At 39.8% G+C, this 17,171-nt stretch overlaps 2 protein-coding genes across 2 annotated transcripts in view; one reads left to right on the forward strand and one right to left on the reverse strand.

Annotated features, from left to right (window-relative positions):
- LOC140316197 (trypsin-1-like) overlaps positions 1-17,171 on the forward strand; it is a 309,543-nt gene that overhangs the window by 8,427 nt on the left and 283,945 nt on the right. The window lies entirely within an intron of this gene.
- tmem145 (transmembrane protein 145) overlaps positions 3,043-17,171 on the reverse strand; it is a 41,129-nt gene continuing 27,000 nt past the window's right edge. The window contains exons 6-15 of the mRNA XM_072393920.1: positions 15,982-16,066; positions 15,408-15,479; positions 14,145-14,213; positions 13,461-13,541; positions 13,066-13,144; positions 11,749-11,842; positions 9,762-9,934; positions 8,967-9,087; positions 7,592-7,780; positions 3,043-4,098 (exon numbers count right to left, since the gene is read on the reverse strand). Coding sequence (XP_072250021.1) covers positions 3,865-4,098; positions 7,592-7,780; positions 8,967-9,087; positions 9,762-9,934; positions 11,749-11,842; positions 13,066-13,144; positions 13,461-13,541; positions 14,145-14,213; positions 15,408-15,479; positions 15,982-16,066 — 1,197 coding nt within the window. The 3' untranslated portion in view covers positions 3,043-3,864. The remainder of the gene's footprint in view (positions 4,099-7,591; positions 7,781-8,966; positions 9,088-9,761; positions 9,935-11,748; positions 11,843-13,065; positions 13,145-13,460; positions 13,542-14,144; positions 14,214-15,407; positions 15,480-15,981; positions 16,067-17,171) is intronic.

Here is a 17,171-nt window from a genome sequence, read left to right on the forward strand (position 1 = left end):
AACATATGTATCTAAAGAACACGCTTACTTTAACACTGGGATTAGCAACAATGCCTTGCATTACCTGGATGTACTTAGTTTTTGTATTCCACTTTCAGCTAGAACAATGGTGGATGATTGATCTGATTTTATTCAAACATTGCTTTATTTGAGTTTTTTACTAAGGTATAGAGTACTGTTCCCCTCTGCATTGCATAGCTGTGATCTCTTGTACAAGCATAGAGTGCTTTTGTAAATTTACTCTTGAGTGCTTTTAAAAAGGCCTACAGTGGTGACAAATAGTACTAATGTAATGCGAACGGTGTGTAATGTCACACCAAAAACAACACAGTTCGCCTGAGGGGAGAAAATGACAGTGAATCGTGTGTCCAAAAATGTCCATCTGCTGCTGACTGTAATTACTGTTTTAAATTTTTTTTTTTTGCATGTGGGGGGTTTGTAGATGAATCAATGTTCATTTTTTTCTTTTTAAATCAACTCGAGTCACAGATAAAATGATAATGTAATAATTCATGGACTCATGGAGTAGACAGATGAAAAATATTCATCACGAAAGACTCCTAGGAACAGGATTTTCTGTCCAGGATATCAGCATCGACTGCAAAATAATTGGGCCAGTGTAAATATCATTATTTACAAATCTAAGATTCTATTTTCAGAAAGTGGACCAGCGAGTGTGCTCCACTACCACAGGATCATACTGCTTCTGTCAAATGTTGAACCTCAGATTCAGGATGAGCAGTGTGGCTTTCGTCCGTCTCATGGAACTCTGGACCAGATTTTTACCCTTGCCAAGCTGCTAAAGGGGTTATGAGAGTTTGATCAAACATGCGTTTTCTAGACTTGGACAAGGCTTACGGCTGTGTCTTTCAGGGGATTCAGTGTGGGTGGTGCTTCAGGTTACCGTAGTTACTGTTACAGATCATTAAGCCTCTGTATCACCAAATCTAAGAGCAATGTCTACATCCTCTGTACAAAGTTGAGCTTGTTTCCTGCGCGTTAGACTTTTAGGGCTGCCACTCGTCATCGTTTGTCGCATTCAGATAATGTGATTCCATTGGCCTCTAAAAGCCACGACCTTCTGCACTCGGAACAGCTCGCAACCAGACAATGATGGAGTGCTCTCTGCGGGTTGGGGGTGGGTTTTTACCTCAAGCTAAGCTGTCTATGTCTCTCAGGTTCGTGTATAGGAGTGGTGGTGGAAAGGGGCTAAAGATGGATGGATGTATGAAGCTAGAGATTGGAGCTCAAGTTAAAATTAATGTCCTTTGGCGGGTATCTGGGCTCAGCCTTCAGGATGAGGTGAGGAGCTTGTGCATCCGACAGGAGCTTGGTGTAGAGCCTCTAATCGTCCAATCCAATAGCAGAAAGGAGTTAGCAGTGGTTCAGGCATGTGAGGATGCATCTGGGATTACATACCATCTGGCCTTGGGATCTCCCAGGGGGAGCTTGAGAATGTCATTGTGGAGTGGGACGTCTGAGTTTCTCTTTTGAACCTGTTGCCTCTGTGACTGAACTTCAGAAAAAGGACGGATGGACAGATAGATTTACTCTTTTGATCTTGTGCCCTCGTCTTAACTGCATCTCCCCAATAAGACAAATAATACACACAGCTAGGCAAGGCCTTTAAAAAAAACCTTTTTTTTTTATTATTTTGGCAAAAAGTGTATATATATATACAGCGTATTTAGAATTATTATTTGACACCATTAAAATGCATCTGAACGGTGCTTCAGTGATGTGCTCTTAACCAGATCGCTCTGAGTAACCTAAAAGCTGTGCTGTTTTCTGTCATGCATACATAATCGCCTTTCTTCAAGTCTTCTCTCCAAGTGTCTGTCATTCTTGTAATCAAACGTCAGTATACACAGGGCTGAAGCAGTGGTACGTCAGTAAGCCTGTCGAGTCTCTCTGTCTGTTCAGTCAAGTCATGGCAACAGCAGACAAAATGGCGGACATGCCCAATACAAACCAGACACATAATCAGAAATAACAATTAGTACTCTAATTCAAGTATCATTTGGTTTCACAGACTAAGTTACACCTCTGACTACACCCTCACAAGTTACACACCACAGTCCTAACATCATCTAACATTAGTACTGCATGACAGCAAGATTGCCACTGATAAATCTGTGGGCTATTAGCTGAGTACCACAGCTTGTCTAAATCAAGATATAACCACTGAATTTGTCAGTGTACTCTCACTTTTTTCAGTTTTTGATCCAAGCATGAATTATTACCTAAAATGTCTGGAAAAATTGAAGACATTGTCAGTCTGTATTTACAGATGAATGCATCAGAAGGTGTGAATACAAGTTTCAAAGCAGTCTTATAAGGTGACATCATCACGAATAAACAGACTAAGACCAGGAACATTAAAGTGCTCCATGCAGGACAGACGAAATGTACAGTTGTGTTGCCGTTTTCACAGCTCATCTACAGGAGTTTTTTTTTTTCTTGTGTGTGTTTTCTTTAAAGCTCAATATTAGGAGATACAAAACTACGACAATTTGTACAGCTTTTTGCACTGTGTAAAGTGATTCAAAAAGCCAACGAATAAAATATTCACGTTTTAGAAGCAAGACAGGGGTGAGGATGAAGCTACTTGTATTTAATTAAAGGAAAGAAAAAGACTTCCTTCTGCTCGTAAATGATGGATGTGCTGTAGATGGAATCCAAAGAGAGCAAAAAGAAAATCGGACAGAAGCGTACTGCAGTACTAAAATCACCCATCCTTGTGCTGCGTCGCATCAGTACATTCACCAATGTCTATGTACGCTGATATGACACTTCTGAGCAGGTGTTTCCTGCACTCATTGAAAATTCAACTAAAACCGATGCAATATAACAGTAGTTTTCTATCGCATTTAAGACAGCGCAAGATGGCTTCGATTGGAAAAACAATTAACAGAAATTCAGCAGTCAAAATATACCAACGCCTATTGCATGTATGGATTTCAATACACACAATATGCTAATATCAAGTGGTCACATGGAGTACATATCAGCTTTTTGGATGGGAAATACAATACAAACATGCGTGATTTACGAGTACTGTACTTAGAGGGGCCCACAGTAAATGGGATATTTTACAGTTACACATCAGCATATTAATCCAGAATAACCAGCTGCAATGAAGGCATATAAGAATATAAATTAACCCAACGGACTCCATTTAGAGTAAATATACAGTATCTATGCTTTATCAAAATGTGTCAAACATAAAAAAAAAAAGTGTTTTCTTAGATAAGTTTGATACATGTGATGGCATGGGATTTTTCTATGGTCACAGCACCAACTCGAATGTAACGATGTGGAAAAAAGACAGGAAATAAGTCTTTTTAAAAAAAAAAAAACTATATAGAATGGTAGCTCTCAACAATTTCAGCTATTTACAACCTTCTCCGGGCATAACATCAATGCCTCATTAAATTTTGAAAGAAAGTATTTCAAGAATTTTGTTCATTTCCGCATTGTGCACAGCTATCATTCTATTGCTCTGGCTACATCCACTTTGTCATCTTTCTCCCCATGTACCTTCTACTGGTCAGCATCAAATATTTATTGCTTCTTTATTCTTTTACAAGCACAGCATTTGTGTCTCAGCCATTTCCCTTCGCTTCCCCATCCTGGTCACTTCCATTCACAGGTGCAAAGGGACCATTTGGGGATTCACTTTTCTCCTCTCTGTCCCTCAAAACTCTTTTTCCTTTCTTTTTTTGTTTGTGTGTTTTTTTGGCTGAACTTCTTTGTCTATAAACAGTAACATCTTGAATTCCACCAATTGCGTTTTGTTATATTTGTGATTTCATAGCCTCCAAACCTTCCCAGTTTTCTCATCGTCTTTTCTTTGACTCCGTCTCACGCCTTTGTTCCAAAGCCCCCTCCGCCACCACTCTGCATGCTGAAATACTCTGTGAACGAGGGGAGTCGAGGCGGCAGTGGGGGTGAGCGTGAGGCTGGACGTGGGGGTATTGGAGGCGGAGGCAATATCGAGGTCAAGTCAGCTGCGGTGGTGATGATCTTTTGTTCGCTGTTCCTCGGGACATCTTGACCTTTACGAGCTACTGTCTCCTCCACCGTCTTTACAGGATCCTGAAAGAAGAAAAAGTTTTACACTTTTGACTTGAGGCTTGATTTATGAAACAGAGTGTAGGATCCTTCCTGAAAAAGCATGTGCTCACAAAAGAGAAAATGGCCTGCTAAAATATAATCTGATTCATAAAACCACGAGCATGCACATCTTCAGACCGTATTCCCTGCAAAAAAAAAAAGTCCATCTGGAAATGTGCATGTGGTTCAACATCATGCTCTGCACTATACATTAATAGTTATAAATAATTGATCACGTATAGAAATGAGCCTGAAAATGAGTTGGTTTATACTGCAAATCATAGCGTGACCAAAAAAAGTCATTTTTTATGCGTTTACAAAAAAAAAAAAATTGTTTTGCTGACTTGGACAGTATTATGATGAGGAGTCGCACTAAAGATATTTGGTGTAATAACTATGAGAGAGCTGTCAATACTGTAGCTTTCCAGACTTTTCTCATTTAAACAGTCAGTATGTGCAAGTGGTGCAGATCAGCTGAGTTGCTGACTGTTCAGGCATGAAAAGATGCTTAAAACTGCTCCGATACAGACCAGGATTTTATTGGCCGCATATAGACCGAATTAGAATATTTAAAAAAAACATTTATGTACGGACTTCACAAAACAAAAAAATAAACCTCTAAATGTCAACGCGCACCAGCATTATTTGATGTCATTTGAACTTTATATAGCCCAGGATTTTCTTGGTTATGTATCGCCCACTTTTAGAAATATTATTAAAAATGTATAAATGGCTGTAAATATTTAACATAACATTACTTCTGGTGGGTTCCCTCCAAAATAAACAATATATTGTGAGGGCAGTCACCACTTTTCTACACAGACTTTCAGCAAGTAAAGTTCGCACTGGAAATGGAGAGAGTGAGAGCATGATATCTCCATCCATCCATTCATTTTCTATACCCACTTGATACGGTTCAGGGCTGGAGCCTATCCAAGCTGTCATCAGGTAACACACCCTGGACAAGTCCCCGGTCCATCACAGGGCCCCGGCAAAGAATGATTGTTTACTAAACTCTCACATTTCAAGGCTGAATGGCCTTAATCTAAACTGAATGATTGAATGTCTAAAATCAAATCTGTTAAATCTCAAATTCACAGTTAAAAAGAAGGCTGATGGAAGTTAGTCATACTTGGTGATATATGCACAGTATTTGGAGATATTGTTGAACACAGGTTACTCTGTTTTATAATTATTTGACAATGTGATGTAATATTGGACATCCACAATCGATCACAATGATTTTGGAAGTTCATTTAAGATTAAGAAAATAATTCAGTATATTTGTTCTTAATAAACAAAGTGGATTTCAATACAGATACTTTATTGATCCCAAAGGAAATTAAAGCATCCAGTAGCAGTAACTTAACATACATTAGAATTAATAACAAAAAACAATTTTAAAAAAAGGCGCTAACCCTCTATGCAAAAAAAAAGAAAGTAACTGTAGAAATAAAAATGTTTTATACAACTATAAACTATATCAAAAATATAAAGAGACCGTAGAAGTAAAAATGTTTTATACAAACATTCAGGAGAAAAGCCAGACTTTCCTGAACCTTACCACCCAGCACACTAAAACAGCTGCGTCGCTCCTCAACCTCAACCCAAGTGTCAGAGTGCAGAGGAGAGGTTGGACTGTGGCTACTGAGGCTGGGGAATGGAATGAACCAAGAGCACTAATTAAATATACAGCAGAATTTAATTTGGGGTGCGAGTTGTCTTCTTGTCTTTCAAGGCTGAAAAGTGCTTATAGAATAGTTCTGGCTCACTAGAACAAACAACTTTGCTGGTTTGAATGTTCGAGATAAAAAGAATCTGAAGTGTCTTTTTTTTTAATTCTGTCTCCAAATTTCCTTCAAGTATCCAAGCAAATATGCAGATTTTCCTGAAAGCTTATTTGTCGAGAACACAACTTTTGTGTTGGAGGAGGCATTTCCTTCTATAAAGCCTGAATGTGTGCATGTGCAACTGGTTTTATCCCCCTGTTATAAAGTAGGTTACCCCATGATGTCCAGGGCAGAAAGTGGGATGTCAGTAACTCCACACTCTGCCCTGCTGGTTAAAGAGGTTGGGGTAAATTACAGATGTACTGGCTTTCCTGACCTCCAGAAAGGTTCAGTTACTTCACCATCTAAAGTACACCTCACAGAACCAGACCTTTCTGTTTGAAGAGCCTTTTTGTAGGCCATGTACATTTTTTTTTAAAAGGTAAATAGACTATATATAAACAAACAGGGTCACAGTTAGTTTTACAATTAAATGATCTGATTTTTATTTTTACTGAACAGCAAACTAAATCACTTGGTCAACAAAACCATCTCTAAATTTGAGCTACAGTCACGGCATTAAATACTGTTTCGTAAAATGAAGGGAAATGTTAATTTGACTATAATTAACGCAGTGCCTGTTTGGAGAGTTATTTTATTTAGCTACACCTGACAAAGGTACCCTGAGAGTTTCATGTGCCTGCAGTTTTACTTAATAGACATATAATCCACACGTAACACGATCATTTTGAAAAACACCATCAACATTTTCTCACTCATCGGTCATTGCTAATAAATACAAAACACACACTGTAAGCCATGTGAGCAGAGCTGATCATAACAAAGGCAATAACTTGATTCCATCAATACACTTTTATTGTATTTTACCCGTTTGTTATTCAACATGTCAACACTCAGTTTTAAAGCTGCTGCTGCTCCTCTAACAATTTATTTTGTTGCAAACAATTACTCTTTTTTTTTCCTCCAGCTTTGCGAAAAGCATTTCAGTCGCCCCCTCAAGGTTCATTGTATCAGTCTAATTGTAATTATGGATTAAGAGCTCTTCCTTTGTCCCTCATTCATATGCTGTATGAAAGGCAACACAGACAGATTTGAAAGTTACCCAAGCATTGCGGCAAACACAACACCTTAATTATGTCTTGTAAAAGTTTCTTTTCAAGCTTCATTTCTTTGCACACAAAGTATTTTAATTTCAGGGCTTGTGTTATGTTATGCAGTGCTTACTGTCAGTTACCATTCTCCCTCAGGAAGGGATGGAAGTTTCTGCTGAGAAACAATCCCTGAAAACATGCTCCCTGACAAACTGTAATGCTACACCAATGCTTTCTAATTTGAGGCATCTCTGTTAAATGAGATAGCAGTTAATTTCAAGCAAGGTTTGACACAGGAGAGTTTCTACATTTTTGAAGCATTGGTAAATTAATACACTTGAGCATAAATGTAATCACACATGGCAAGTGCTACAAAATGACGGGAAGTTTAAAGTGGATTTACAAACAAACAGTGCATGTGCAATGGTATGTCTCTCATTCTGATGTTCTGATGTTTGTATTTACATGTAATCTGTTTCTGGTCCTCCTTTCATTTCATTGCTCACAAATGCAATGAAATGGATGGTATTTTATTTATTTTTGTTCTCAACCATCCATTCAAACATATGTACACACACATTATCCTGCACTTACTGATTGAATGGAGAACAGTTCAGTGAAGTTGGGCTGAGAGTCTCCAACGAAGGAGCTATTTCCGTAAGCATGATGGGGAAAACTCTCCCCACCTTCACCTCCTTTCGGGCTGGACAGCAGTATACCAATCTGGGATGTCCGAACATGATATGGGAAGTTCTTGTTGGCTGCTGAAGGCCTTGTTATAACCTAATGGCAAAAGGATTAAAAAAAATAAAAAATTTAAAAAATGACAATCCTTCCCATATTATCAATGCTAACATGCACAAGTCGTAGCGAAAATGATGGAATCGCCATACTCAGAGGACGTCAATTAAAAACAGAGAAACAAAAGAAATTTAAATAAATATATATATATGTTAACACAAAACAATTTCATTCATTAGCTGAACATTCTAGCTTTGTAAAATATACCTTAAAAATTTGAATACAATTCTTGTAATTTCTGCAATTCTTTTTTTGAATGAAACAGTAAAAAAAAAAACAAGGTTACAGTGGGCTAAGGACATGCAGTCATGGACTGTGAATGCCTGGCTGAAAGTAAAATTCAGTGATGAATCACCAATCTACATCGGGCAGGAGATAATGGTAGAACTTTTGTTTGGTGCTGATCCCATGCAACATATAAAGATGGCTGCCTGAAGAAAACAAGCGAATGTCTACAATCATTGATGATATGAGACTGATGCTGATGAAATTGTACAGAGCTCCATGCTGCAAAGCTGATCTGTCAGCTGCTTTACAAGAACGTTGGAACCTGATTGATGAAGAAAATTGTTCTTCCACTTGTGAAGTCCAAGCCTCAAAGAATTCAAGCTGTCAAAAAAAACGTAAGAGCTGCAACAAAGTGCTAACTTATTTTTTTTTGGTTCAGGATTTCAATCCCCCCCTCCTTAATCGACAAAAATATACAAAAGATTACAAAAATTCAGCTATGTTTTTCAAAGCCAGAATGTTCAGCTATAAAATAAAATTATTTTGTGTCGTGTTTTTGTTTCCTTTTTTTATTTTCTTTTATATACAGAATCAAAAGAGCTGAATTGACATCCTCCAAGTGTGATGATTCCATCATTTTTGCCAGGGTTTGTAGTCAGAGCATATGAGGTCCAGGTAAGATGAAGGACACGAAAAGCATGCTGTGATCATGAATGCAAAAGGAAATTACGTGAGCAGCAGGGCCCATTAGTAAGGAACAATGCTCCAAAGGTTACAAAGAGATAGATAATGATGTGTGGAGGAAGATGTTGAGAATGAGGCAGTGAGAACTCAAGGATGGTGAATTATGTATGACTAACAGTGGCTACAATGACTCCAGAATAACGTGAACTATGTAGATGTGCAAGGGTCTGCGTGAGCATGTGTGTGTGGTACGAACAAGGAAGACGATGTGAGCGTAGAGGTGGATGCCGAGCTGAATGCCGTTCACAATCTTCTCCCGAGCCCAACGAGGAATGCCGAAGTTGGCAATCAGAGCCATGACGGGCACCGCAAAAAACCTGAGGAAGTAAAGTGAACAGATTTAGGATAACGAGGCTAGAGCACCTTAAGAGAAACAGAGAGCTAGGAGAGTTTAGGATGTAATGCACAGAGAGTGACAAAGATGAGAGGAGAGGTGTAGATAATGAGGGAAGGGATAGCGGTTGCAGTGAGGGAGAAATGCAGAGATAACAGTCTTTGTAACCCTTCATTTCAAGCCTTTGCTAATATGCATTGCAGATGAACTGCAGATGAAGGATAGAGACAATAGGTAATGCAGGCAAAGTTTTTTGAGGTGGAAGTTTGTTTAAAGGAAGAAAAAAAATGACTTTCCCGTATAATGCATGGACTATCTAGCACGCATATATGGGAGCATTAATTATTCTGATACATGAAGTCTCAACAGCTGATAAAAATAGATGTTTCTTCTGGCCATCACTCACTGAAGTACAACATACAGTATGTAGAGCCTACAGACACAATGTTGTGGAGGGGTGGTCTAAATTAAACATCTTTGCATTCCTGGACGGCTATAGTGTCAGCCATCCTGTGGAGTCTTTTACAGAGGACATAAATTATTCAAATTGAAGAGACCTCATGTAGAGAAATTTGTCTTTTTCTACTCCTGTGCTCTACAAGCTCAGGTGGTACCACCCACAGTGAGGGCAGAGTGGGGTAACTGTGCAGATCTCACCATAGTGTGTATGTGGTGAAGAAAGGGACGTAGAAGGGTTGCTTCTCAGGGTAATGCTTCAGGGACACCAGCACGGCATAGCAGAACCATACGTATGCGACCAGCTGCAATGCCATCAGACCGTAGCCTGCAGGGCTGTCGTAGGCATACAGCACTTCACCTGGGTCAAAGAACTGGCACAGGGAGATGGCGCACACATCAAAATAAGGAGAACATTTACACGAAGGAGAGAAGGGGCAACTGTTGACATCTTGTTGAAGCCTGTGTCCTATTTAGTAAGATGGATTACTTGTGGTTCAGCTGATCCACTGTGATGACCAAGCCAAAGCTCAGCTTGTTGCACTCAATGCGAGTCTTTGACATTGACACTTCTCCACAACTAGGTCATCAGCATGTGTGCTCACAACTTTGCGGGTGTGTGCTTGCATGTGCTGACACCAGATTGCATTTCACAGTCCAGTGACTGGATAGCATGGGCCGTACAGGGTTACTCTTGCTACATAATGCATTGTTCTGATGGTTCCATGTGGAGCTTCTTGGGCTGCACCCAGCCAACCAGAGCCTGGCAGATCCCAAACTGCCTTCCCAGTACCAGGGAAACTCTTAAAGTCTTCATTTCAGTTCCAATTGTAACCTAGTTTAGCTTATTTTTAGCTGGAGCTCCCCTGAGTTTGAGCTCTTTAATAGCAGGGCCTGTGTAAGAGGGCAGGAGGCTGATAAATCATATTGCTTCAGAACCATGTATTATGGTGTGAGAGACAGCTATAGGCTCTAATAATAAATATAGCAAAGATACTTCCAGGACACTCTTCTCCTATTGGATCATTACCATTCTGTATTCAAAAGCTGTAATCCACTGTTCCCTAAATGCACCAGCTTTACATCTGCCAGTGGTGAAGCATCACCACTGTGCAGAGATATATGTACCTCTTACCACTCCTGGGAGTATTATTAATTCATGAGCTCATGTGCTCAACATCATAGGTGGTAAAATCTGTTTCCATCTTCTCATGCAGAACATAGAGAGCGCAGAGGAATTAAAGAAAGAGGAGATATCAGTATGTTAGTCGGAACTTATTAGGAAGCCTTATAGATTATCTAAAATGACATTGATCTTAGATTTATTGTTTCATGCACAATGTATTTTGACCCGATTGCTCCTGTCAGGATCCAAAATGTCTAACTCATGAAGACATTTCTCTATATTTTTTATGGTCCACTTGATGCGTTTTCATAATTAGCAATGGATCAATGTAATGAGTTACTTGACAGAGAAAGCCATTACAGCCAACGCTGATCTGTGAGCCCCATTCTTCCATGAATATTTATGAGATTGTTAAAAAGCTAAAGAGCGCAATAACACAAGTGCAGATACTGTACTGAGCATTGTCAGGTCAGAAATCTTCATTTTAGTTATGTCAGATACTGTCAGGTTAAACTTGAAGGAAAAGAGTTCGGAGGAGTTTAGATCCGAACAACTGAAGGAGGCTTTTCAGTGAGCAACATAAAAATGATAGATTATTTTAACTGCAGAGTGTTACTTTTGACAAGGAGGTAGAATAGCAGGATTAACCACTTTTTTGTCCTCACTGAGAATAAAAAGCGATACTATATATATATATATATATATATATATATATATATATATATATACACACACTTGGTTTCAGATTATCCCTGAAAAACTAGGCTTTATATCAGCATCCCATCCTGAACTGTGAAACTTCTTAATAAAATGATCAACTCTTGTATTAGGCATTTAAACTTCTGATAGCATTTCTGATTCTCAGACATTTCTCTGGTCATCATCAAAGTGGACACAGTCTTTGACACAGAAAAAAAATTAAATCGCTGGTGGTGTGAGATAAATGATCAGACAATTGTAGATATTACTGATTAATTAATCAATAAAAATGTTTTTTAAATCATCTTGCAGCCTCAGCGTTAACTACAGTGGTGCATGGGTGATGTTATGTGTGTACTGTACCTCCGCCTCGTAGATGAACAGGATGACGTAGGTGATTGTGTAGACTGTCATGTAGATGCTCAGTTTAACAGACCCACTGTGACTGATCCTTGCCCTGACGCACAGGGACAAACAGTGTGGAGAGTCAGAGGTTGCACACACGTTAGAGGAGGACAGAAACAAATACACACAGACACACTTAGAGGCACATAAATGAAGGGAGGATTACATGTGCACATGTACACACACACACATACAGGCATGCATTTGATGTTCATGTTAGCAGACAGCTTAAGATGCAATCAGCTACTGACCAAGACTCTCTTATCTTTTAAGAAAAAAATGGCTGCAGGCTCATGAGCACAAGCAAAATGAATGCCTCTTTGTTTGCAACGGTCATCAGCATTTCCAACATCATTCTGCAAAGTCTAATTCATCTCCAGAAATGTTTTGAGTATTTTTTCTTTAATCTGAAAACAACTCAGGTAAAATGCATGTTTTCAGCTTGATGGTGATGCAGTTTTGAGTTTATTCACAAGGGTTTTAAAAGAGTCTAATATGTCCTGTGATGACAGAATCTTCTGAGCCCAGAAGAGGCTGTAATCCCAGAGTCAAAAAAGAAGCTTAGAAATCTTGCAGACTCAGATTTTTCTCAGTCTGCAAAATTTTGAATAGATGCAGTGGCAAAAGAATGCAAATATTTAAACTAGATTCAGTGGTTTAGATGATGAATCAAAACACTGAATGTTTTTGAGGGACCTCTAAGATTTTTGTGAAAACATAATTGTGGGAAGGCATGACTGTTTTCTCATGAAAAAAGTGAATGGTTTGCATGTTTTTTTTTTTTTTCAGTTTAACAAATAGAATTTAAAAATCAGATTTTGGGAACTGGCATGACCAGTGACAGCTGAGCCAGGGTATTTGTCTACTCAGGTGTAAGATGGATGGGTACTCACTGATGATCCAGTGAAGAACAGCACTCGTAAATAATCTATTGCACAGTCTTACTGCCTGACTCAAACAAATTTCCACTAAGCCTTGCCAGAAAACAAACAATAAACTCACATAAAACCCTCAAAACAACTATTGTTCACACCAGAGCGGCATTCATCTGTTAGTTCATCCACACTGCAAGAGCCAGCGTCCTAACAGAGCTTTTGGCTGATACTTTTGGCATTGTCATGTCATGAGACTGGGCTATGACACAGTGAAAGATGGTGGCAGTACAAACATCAGCAAAATGTGACAGTAGAAAGCATGCATAAAGAGGCACATAGTATGGGAGAAGAAAAGGCATGCACACGCACACACAAAAAAAGTTACCCCCCCCTCCCCCACCTGGTGACAGTGAAACCTTTGCCCAACAATATGAGCATCAGAAGGAACACCAAAAAACTGACGGAGAACAGTAATTTCCCTGGAGATGGACAGAGAGGTGGAGAGAGACAGAAAATGAGAAAAAGACAGAAGGGGTAATTAGGTTGTGGTTTCCGAATCTGTGATATCAGAGGGGAACAATAAAATCAGGTCACCACACACATATTGCGCACACACAGTCGCATAAAGTCATGCATGATCCTGCCTATACCCATCAACCCAGCTATTCCATTTCTCCAGGTGCACACATATCTATCATCGTCCACTCATTCATTCTGCTCAGGTGGTGAGTGATTTTCCAGTGCAGAGGCAGTGTCAGTCATTTGGTGAGTGACCGATGCGGGGGGAGAACTCACCGAGTATTTTCAGGCTGCCGTTGCCAACCCCATCTCTAGCATACAGGCCCCAGTAGACACAATGGAACAACAGGCTGAGCACTGCCAAATGGAAAAGATGCAAGGAGAAGAGAAATAGGGAAAAATAAGTGAAGGACGGAAGAAGGGAGGGAGAGGGGTGGAAAGGGATAGGTTAGCAGGCGTTACAGAAGAGAAGGCACGAGAGATGTGGGATTAAAGCAAAGACACAGAACAGAGGAGACAGGGATATGATAATAAGGAAGGAGGAAGAGAAGTGGAGAGAAATGAGGAGAAGCGAGGCGATAAAGTAAAGGAGAGGAATTGATAAAAAGAGGCTCGAGCGAGAAGAGGGTGAAAGAGAATTCAGGGGAGCCAGTAGAATCGAAAAGGGATTTGGAGAGGGGACAAGCAAGCGAGAGAGAAGAAAGTGTGTTAAGGAGTTAGAAGAATGACAAGACGACAGGATGAGAAGAGTAGAGGGGTTCATCAATAACAGCATGCTTCACTAAACACTGTAGTGTAGCACGTCAGTTTGCAATAGTTCCTATTCAGAGGCTAATAAGTGCGATAATATCTCTGCTCTTGAAGTGCGGATTAAGGTATGAGATGCTGCAGCAGTGCAAGAGGCTCATTGTCATCCTTTGAGTGTGTGTGTGTCTGTTTGTTTAGGACAGAAAATCTTACCCTCCACACCTGCCGCCGTCATAAACATTTTGTAGGTTGTGTGAAGAAGCTGTCTTCCCTTCAGATTGTCTGGAGGGAGAAAAAGAAAACACGGAATGAGGTGATAGAGGTGTGCGCATGTGTGTGTGTTGTGGGGGGTACAGATAAAAAAGGATGGAGATATGCTGACAGATGGCGAAGGAGAGAGAGAGAGGGACAGAGAGAGAGAGAGAGAGCAGGAGAGGGAGAGACAGAGAGTGGGATACAGAATACAACAAGAACAAGGGAATGGCAATTTTTAGTGTGCACCCATTTTGTGACGCCCATCTCTGGATGAGCCTAATACATCTTCTCTGTTCTCTCTACCTAAACTGAGAAGAAATATTCTTAATGAAGATTTAAACAGACTGTTTTACAAACAAAACACTCCAGCCTGCAGTGCCAGCCAGTGGGGGAAAATGTATGGGGGGGGGTTGTTAACACCCAGTCATTGTTGCCTTGTACAACTTCATACTTGGCCAGTCAAGACCTGGTTGTAATTATGGCTGTTTAAGGAAGTTTCTCAAAAAATGAGAATCTTCAACTGAACATATTGCAAAAAAATGTTCGGTCATTTACTGTGGGCAGAGAAGGTCCTTAATTCCAATTTCTTCACAACTGGACATAGAATGGGAAATGTTTGATGATCATACCAGAGGTTTAGTCATTTTGGAGAGATTATATTCTAACCCAAAAGCAAAATAACCAAAATTGTACTTTTGCAGTTTTTGAAAATAAGAAATTCATTCATTCCTCCTTAAGTTCAGACAGACAAAAGATATTTGGCCACACAGAAAACTTCAAATAAAAGGTAGCCTGGCAGTGCACATTTTCTTTTTAGTTTTAAGACTCTGCTTGGAGCTGCTGTTTTCAGTTGCTTCAGGGTTATTTCTACTTCGACAAACTCGCTTCAGTAATCTTTAGTCTGCTGCCTACTTCTGAACTCAATCAGTCATCTTTACATGAAGATTGAGCCCTGCTCTCACCATCTTCTCTCTCCTGCTCCTGTTGTATGTGCTTTGTTCTGACAAACTCTCAGCTTTGAGAGAAATGGGCGCTGGCTTCACCTTTTCTTATCTTAAGAAACATGAAAATTTACTCCTATTCCATAAAGAAAACATGCAGATTTTATAAAAAAGCTGATGAAAGGTCCATTTTATGATTGCTGTGAGCTTTGAAAGTCAGAATAAATCATCTTGAAGTGGATAAAGAGAGATCTGACTAAGTAGAAAAGGTGGTACTTACAGGCAAAGTAGCAGGAGAGGAGGAACACTAAGGAGAAGATGACCAGGAATGTGATGTCTGTCTCCAAGATTCCTGTGAGCAACGAATAAAGAAAGAAAGAGAGAACAAAAAGAAAAATGCATTATGGGAATTAAACAATAGACACGGAGGAGAGATGAAAATATAGACAAAGTAATAAATAAAAGACAATAAAATTCTCAAAATTTCAAGATGAACGAATGTGGGAGGCTATAGAGAAGAGTAAAAAGCAGGAATAAGAGGAATTCCAGAGAAGTGGGTAGTTGATGAGGGTATTGGATTAGTTCAGGAACAGAGAGTCAGTAACAGAGGAAGAGTGTGAGGGAAGAAGGGGGCATTGGAGATGTAGGAATAATTAATTTAGAAGATTCATGGCCATCTTCTTCTTTTCATCCCTCTCTCTCAGTTCATCTATCATCATTAATTCATTCAGCCGTCCCTTCATTATTCCAATTTGTTCAGTGCAGTGTGCTTTATTGGCCGTGCTAAGTGGTGTTGGCTTGTGCCATCGGCGATTCGTTCCATAATCTCTCTCATTCTGTCTAATCGCTCTTACCAAACTCATCTGCAGAGAAATGCTGTGTCCAGAAAGACTGGCCATTGGTCAGCTTCATCTCATACTCCAGCTGCAAGCCATCGCCCTACAAGAGAGTGGAGAGGACCAGAGGAGGGGAGCAGGTTTGATTAAAAATATATTCTCTTGCACTGTTACAGGCTTTGTGGTCTGTGCAAAATATGATTAATGCTTTATGCTGCGGTGGACAATCCTGCAGGTTGAAGTGGCAGCGAGAGGTAATGACTTTTAGATTTATATTTAAACATTCTCAGGACACTTTGCTTTTTCTCTATAATACTGAAAATTGAAATTTATGGAGCCTATTGAGCAAGGAATTATGATCCACACTTAAAATCAACACTGAACATTTAAACTGTAGGTGCTTCAGTGCACTAGATTACACAGACAGAGCATACATCAGCAAAGCATTTTGAAATAAAAGGACATTACTATAAGCAATGTTTTTTTTCTCTATAAAATCTGATATAACAGCATCTTAGTATCAGCAGCAACATTAAAACCACAGATCGGTGAAATTAATAGCATTGATCATTTTATTAGGACATGACAACAAATTATTTTTTTATGAATTGATTACCAACAATACAACCATCTGCAGATTACTGTGTAGAGCCGATTTCTCTCTGTAAGGTCAGAGGCAAATCTGACCTTTTAGGGTGTGGTCCTCTGTGGGTGTCCTGTGATCTCTGGCACAGGGATATTGGCAGCCATTTTTTTGGCATGTGGGGCCTCCATGGACTGGACCTGTTCCAGCGCATCTCAATGATGCTTGATCTTATTGGGATTTAGAGCCTCGAGAAACAGCCTTTGTAATGTTCCTCTGATGTTGCTATTTGTGTGATCATTACTTCGACAGTTACCTCCCACCTAAACATGGCAGCAGATGAAGCACAAGCACGCACCCCTCTGAAGCAACAGCAAACCCTGACAGCAACAGCTTTCATCAGGCCCAAGGTGGACAGTAAATCCCACTACTGTGCAAAGTTTGGGCAGAAAAAGCTTAAGGAATGTGATAAAGGGACCAAGTTATTTTCTCCAAATCCCCCAGATCCCAATCTGACTGATCCATCCATAGATGCCCCATACCTCTACCCAAATGAGTCTCTGCCAACATCCTGCTGCCAGCCCACAGGACACCTCAAGACGTCTGGGGTCCAGGCCTTAGATGG

Source organism: Leuresthes tenuis, unplaced genomic scaffold (assembly GCF_036924035.1).
Source record: "Leuresthes tenuis unplaced genomic scaffold, fLeuTen1.0.hap1 SCAF_10, whole genome shotgun sequence".
Lineage (NCBI taxonomy): Eukaryota > Metazoa > Chordata > Actinopteri > Atheriniformes > Atherinopsidae > Leuresthes > Leuresthes tenuis.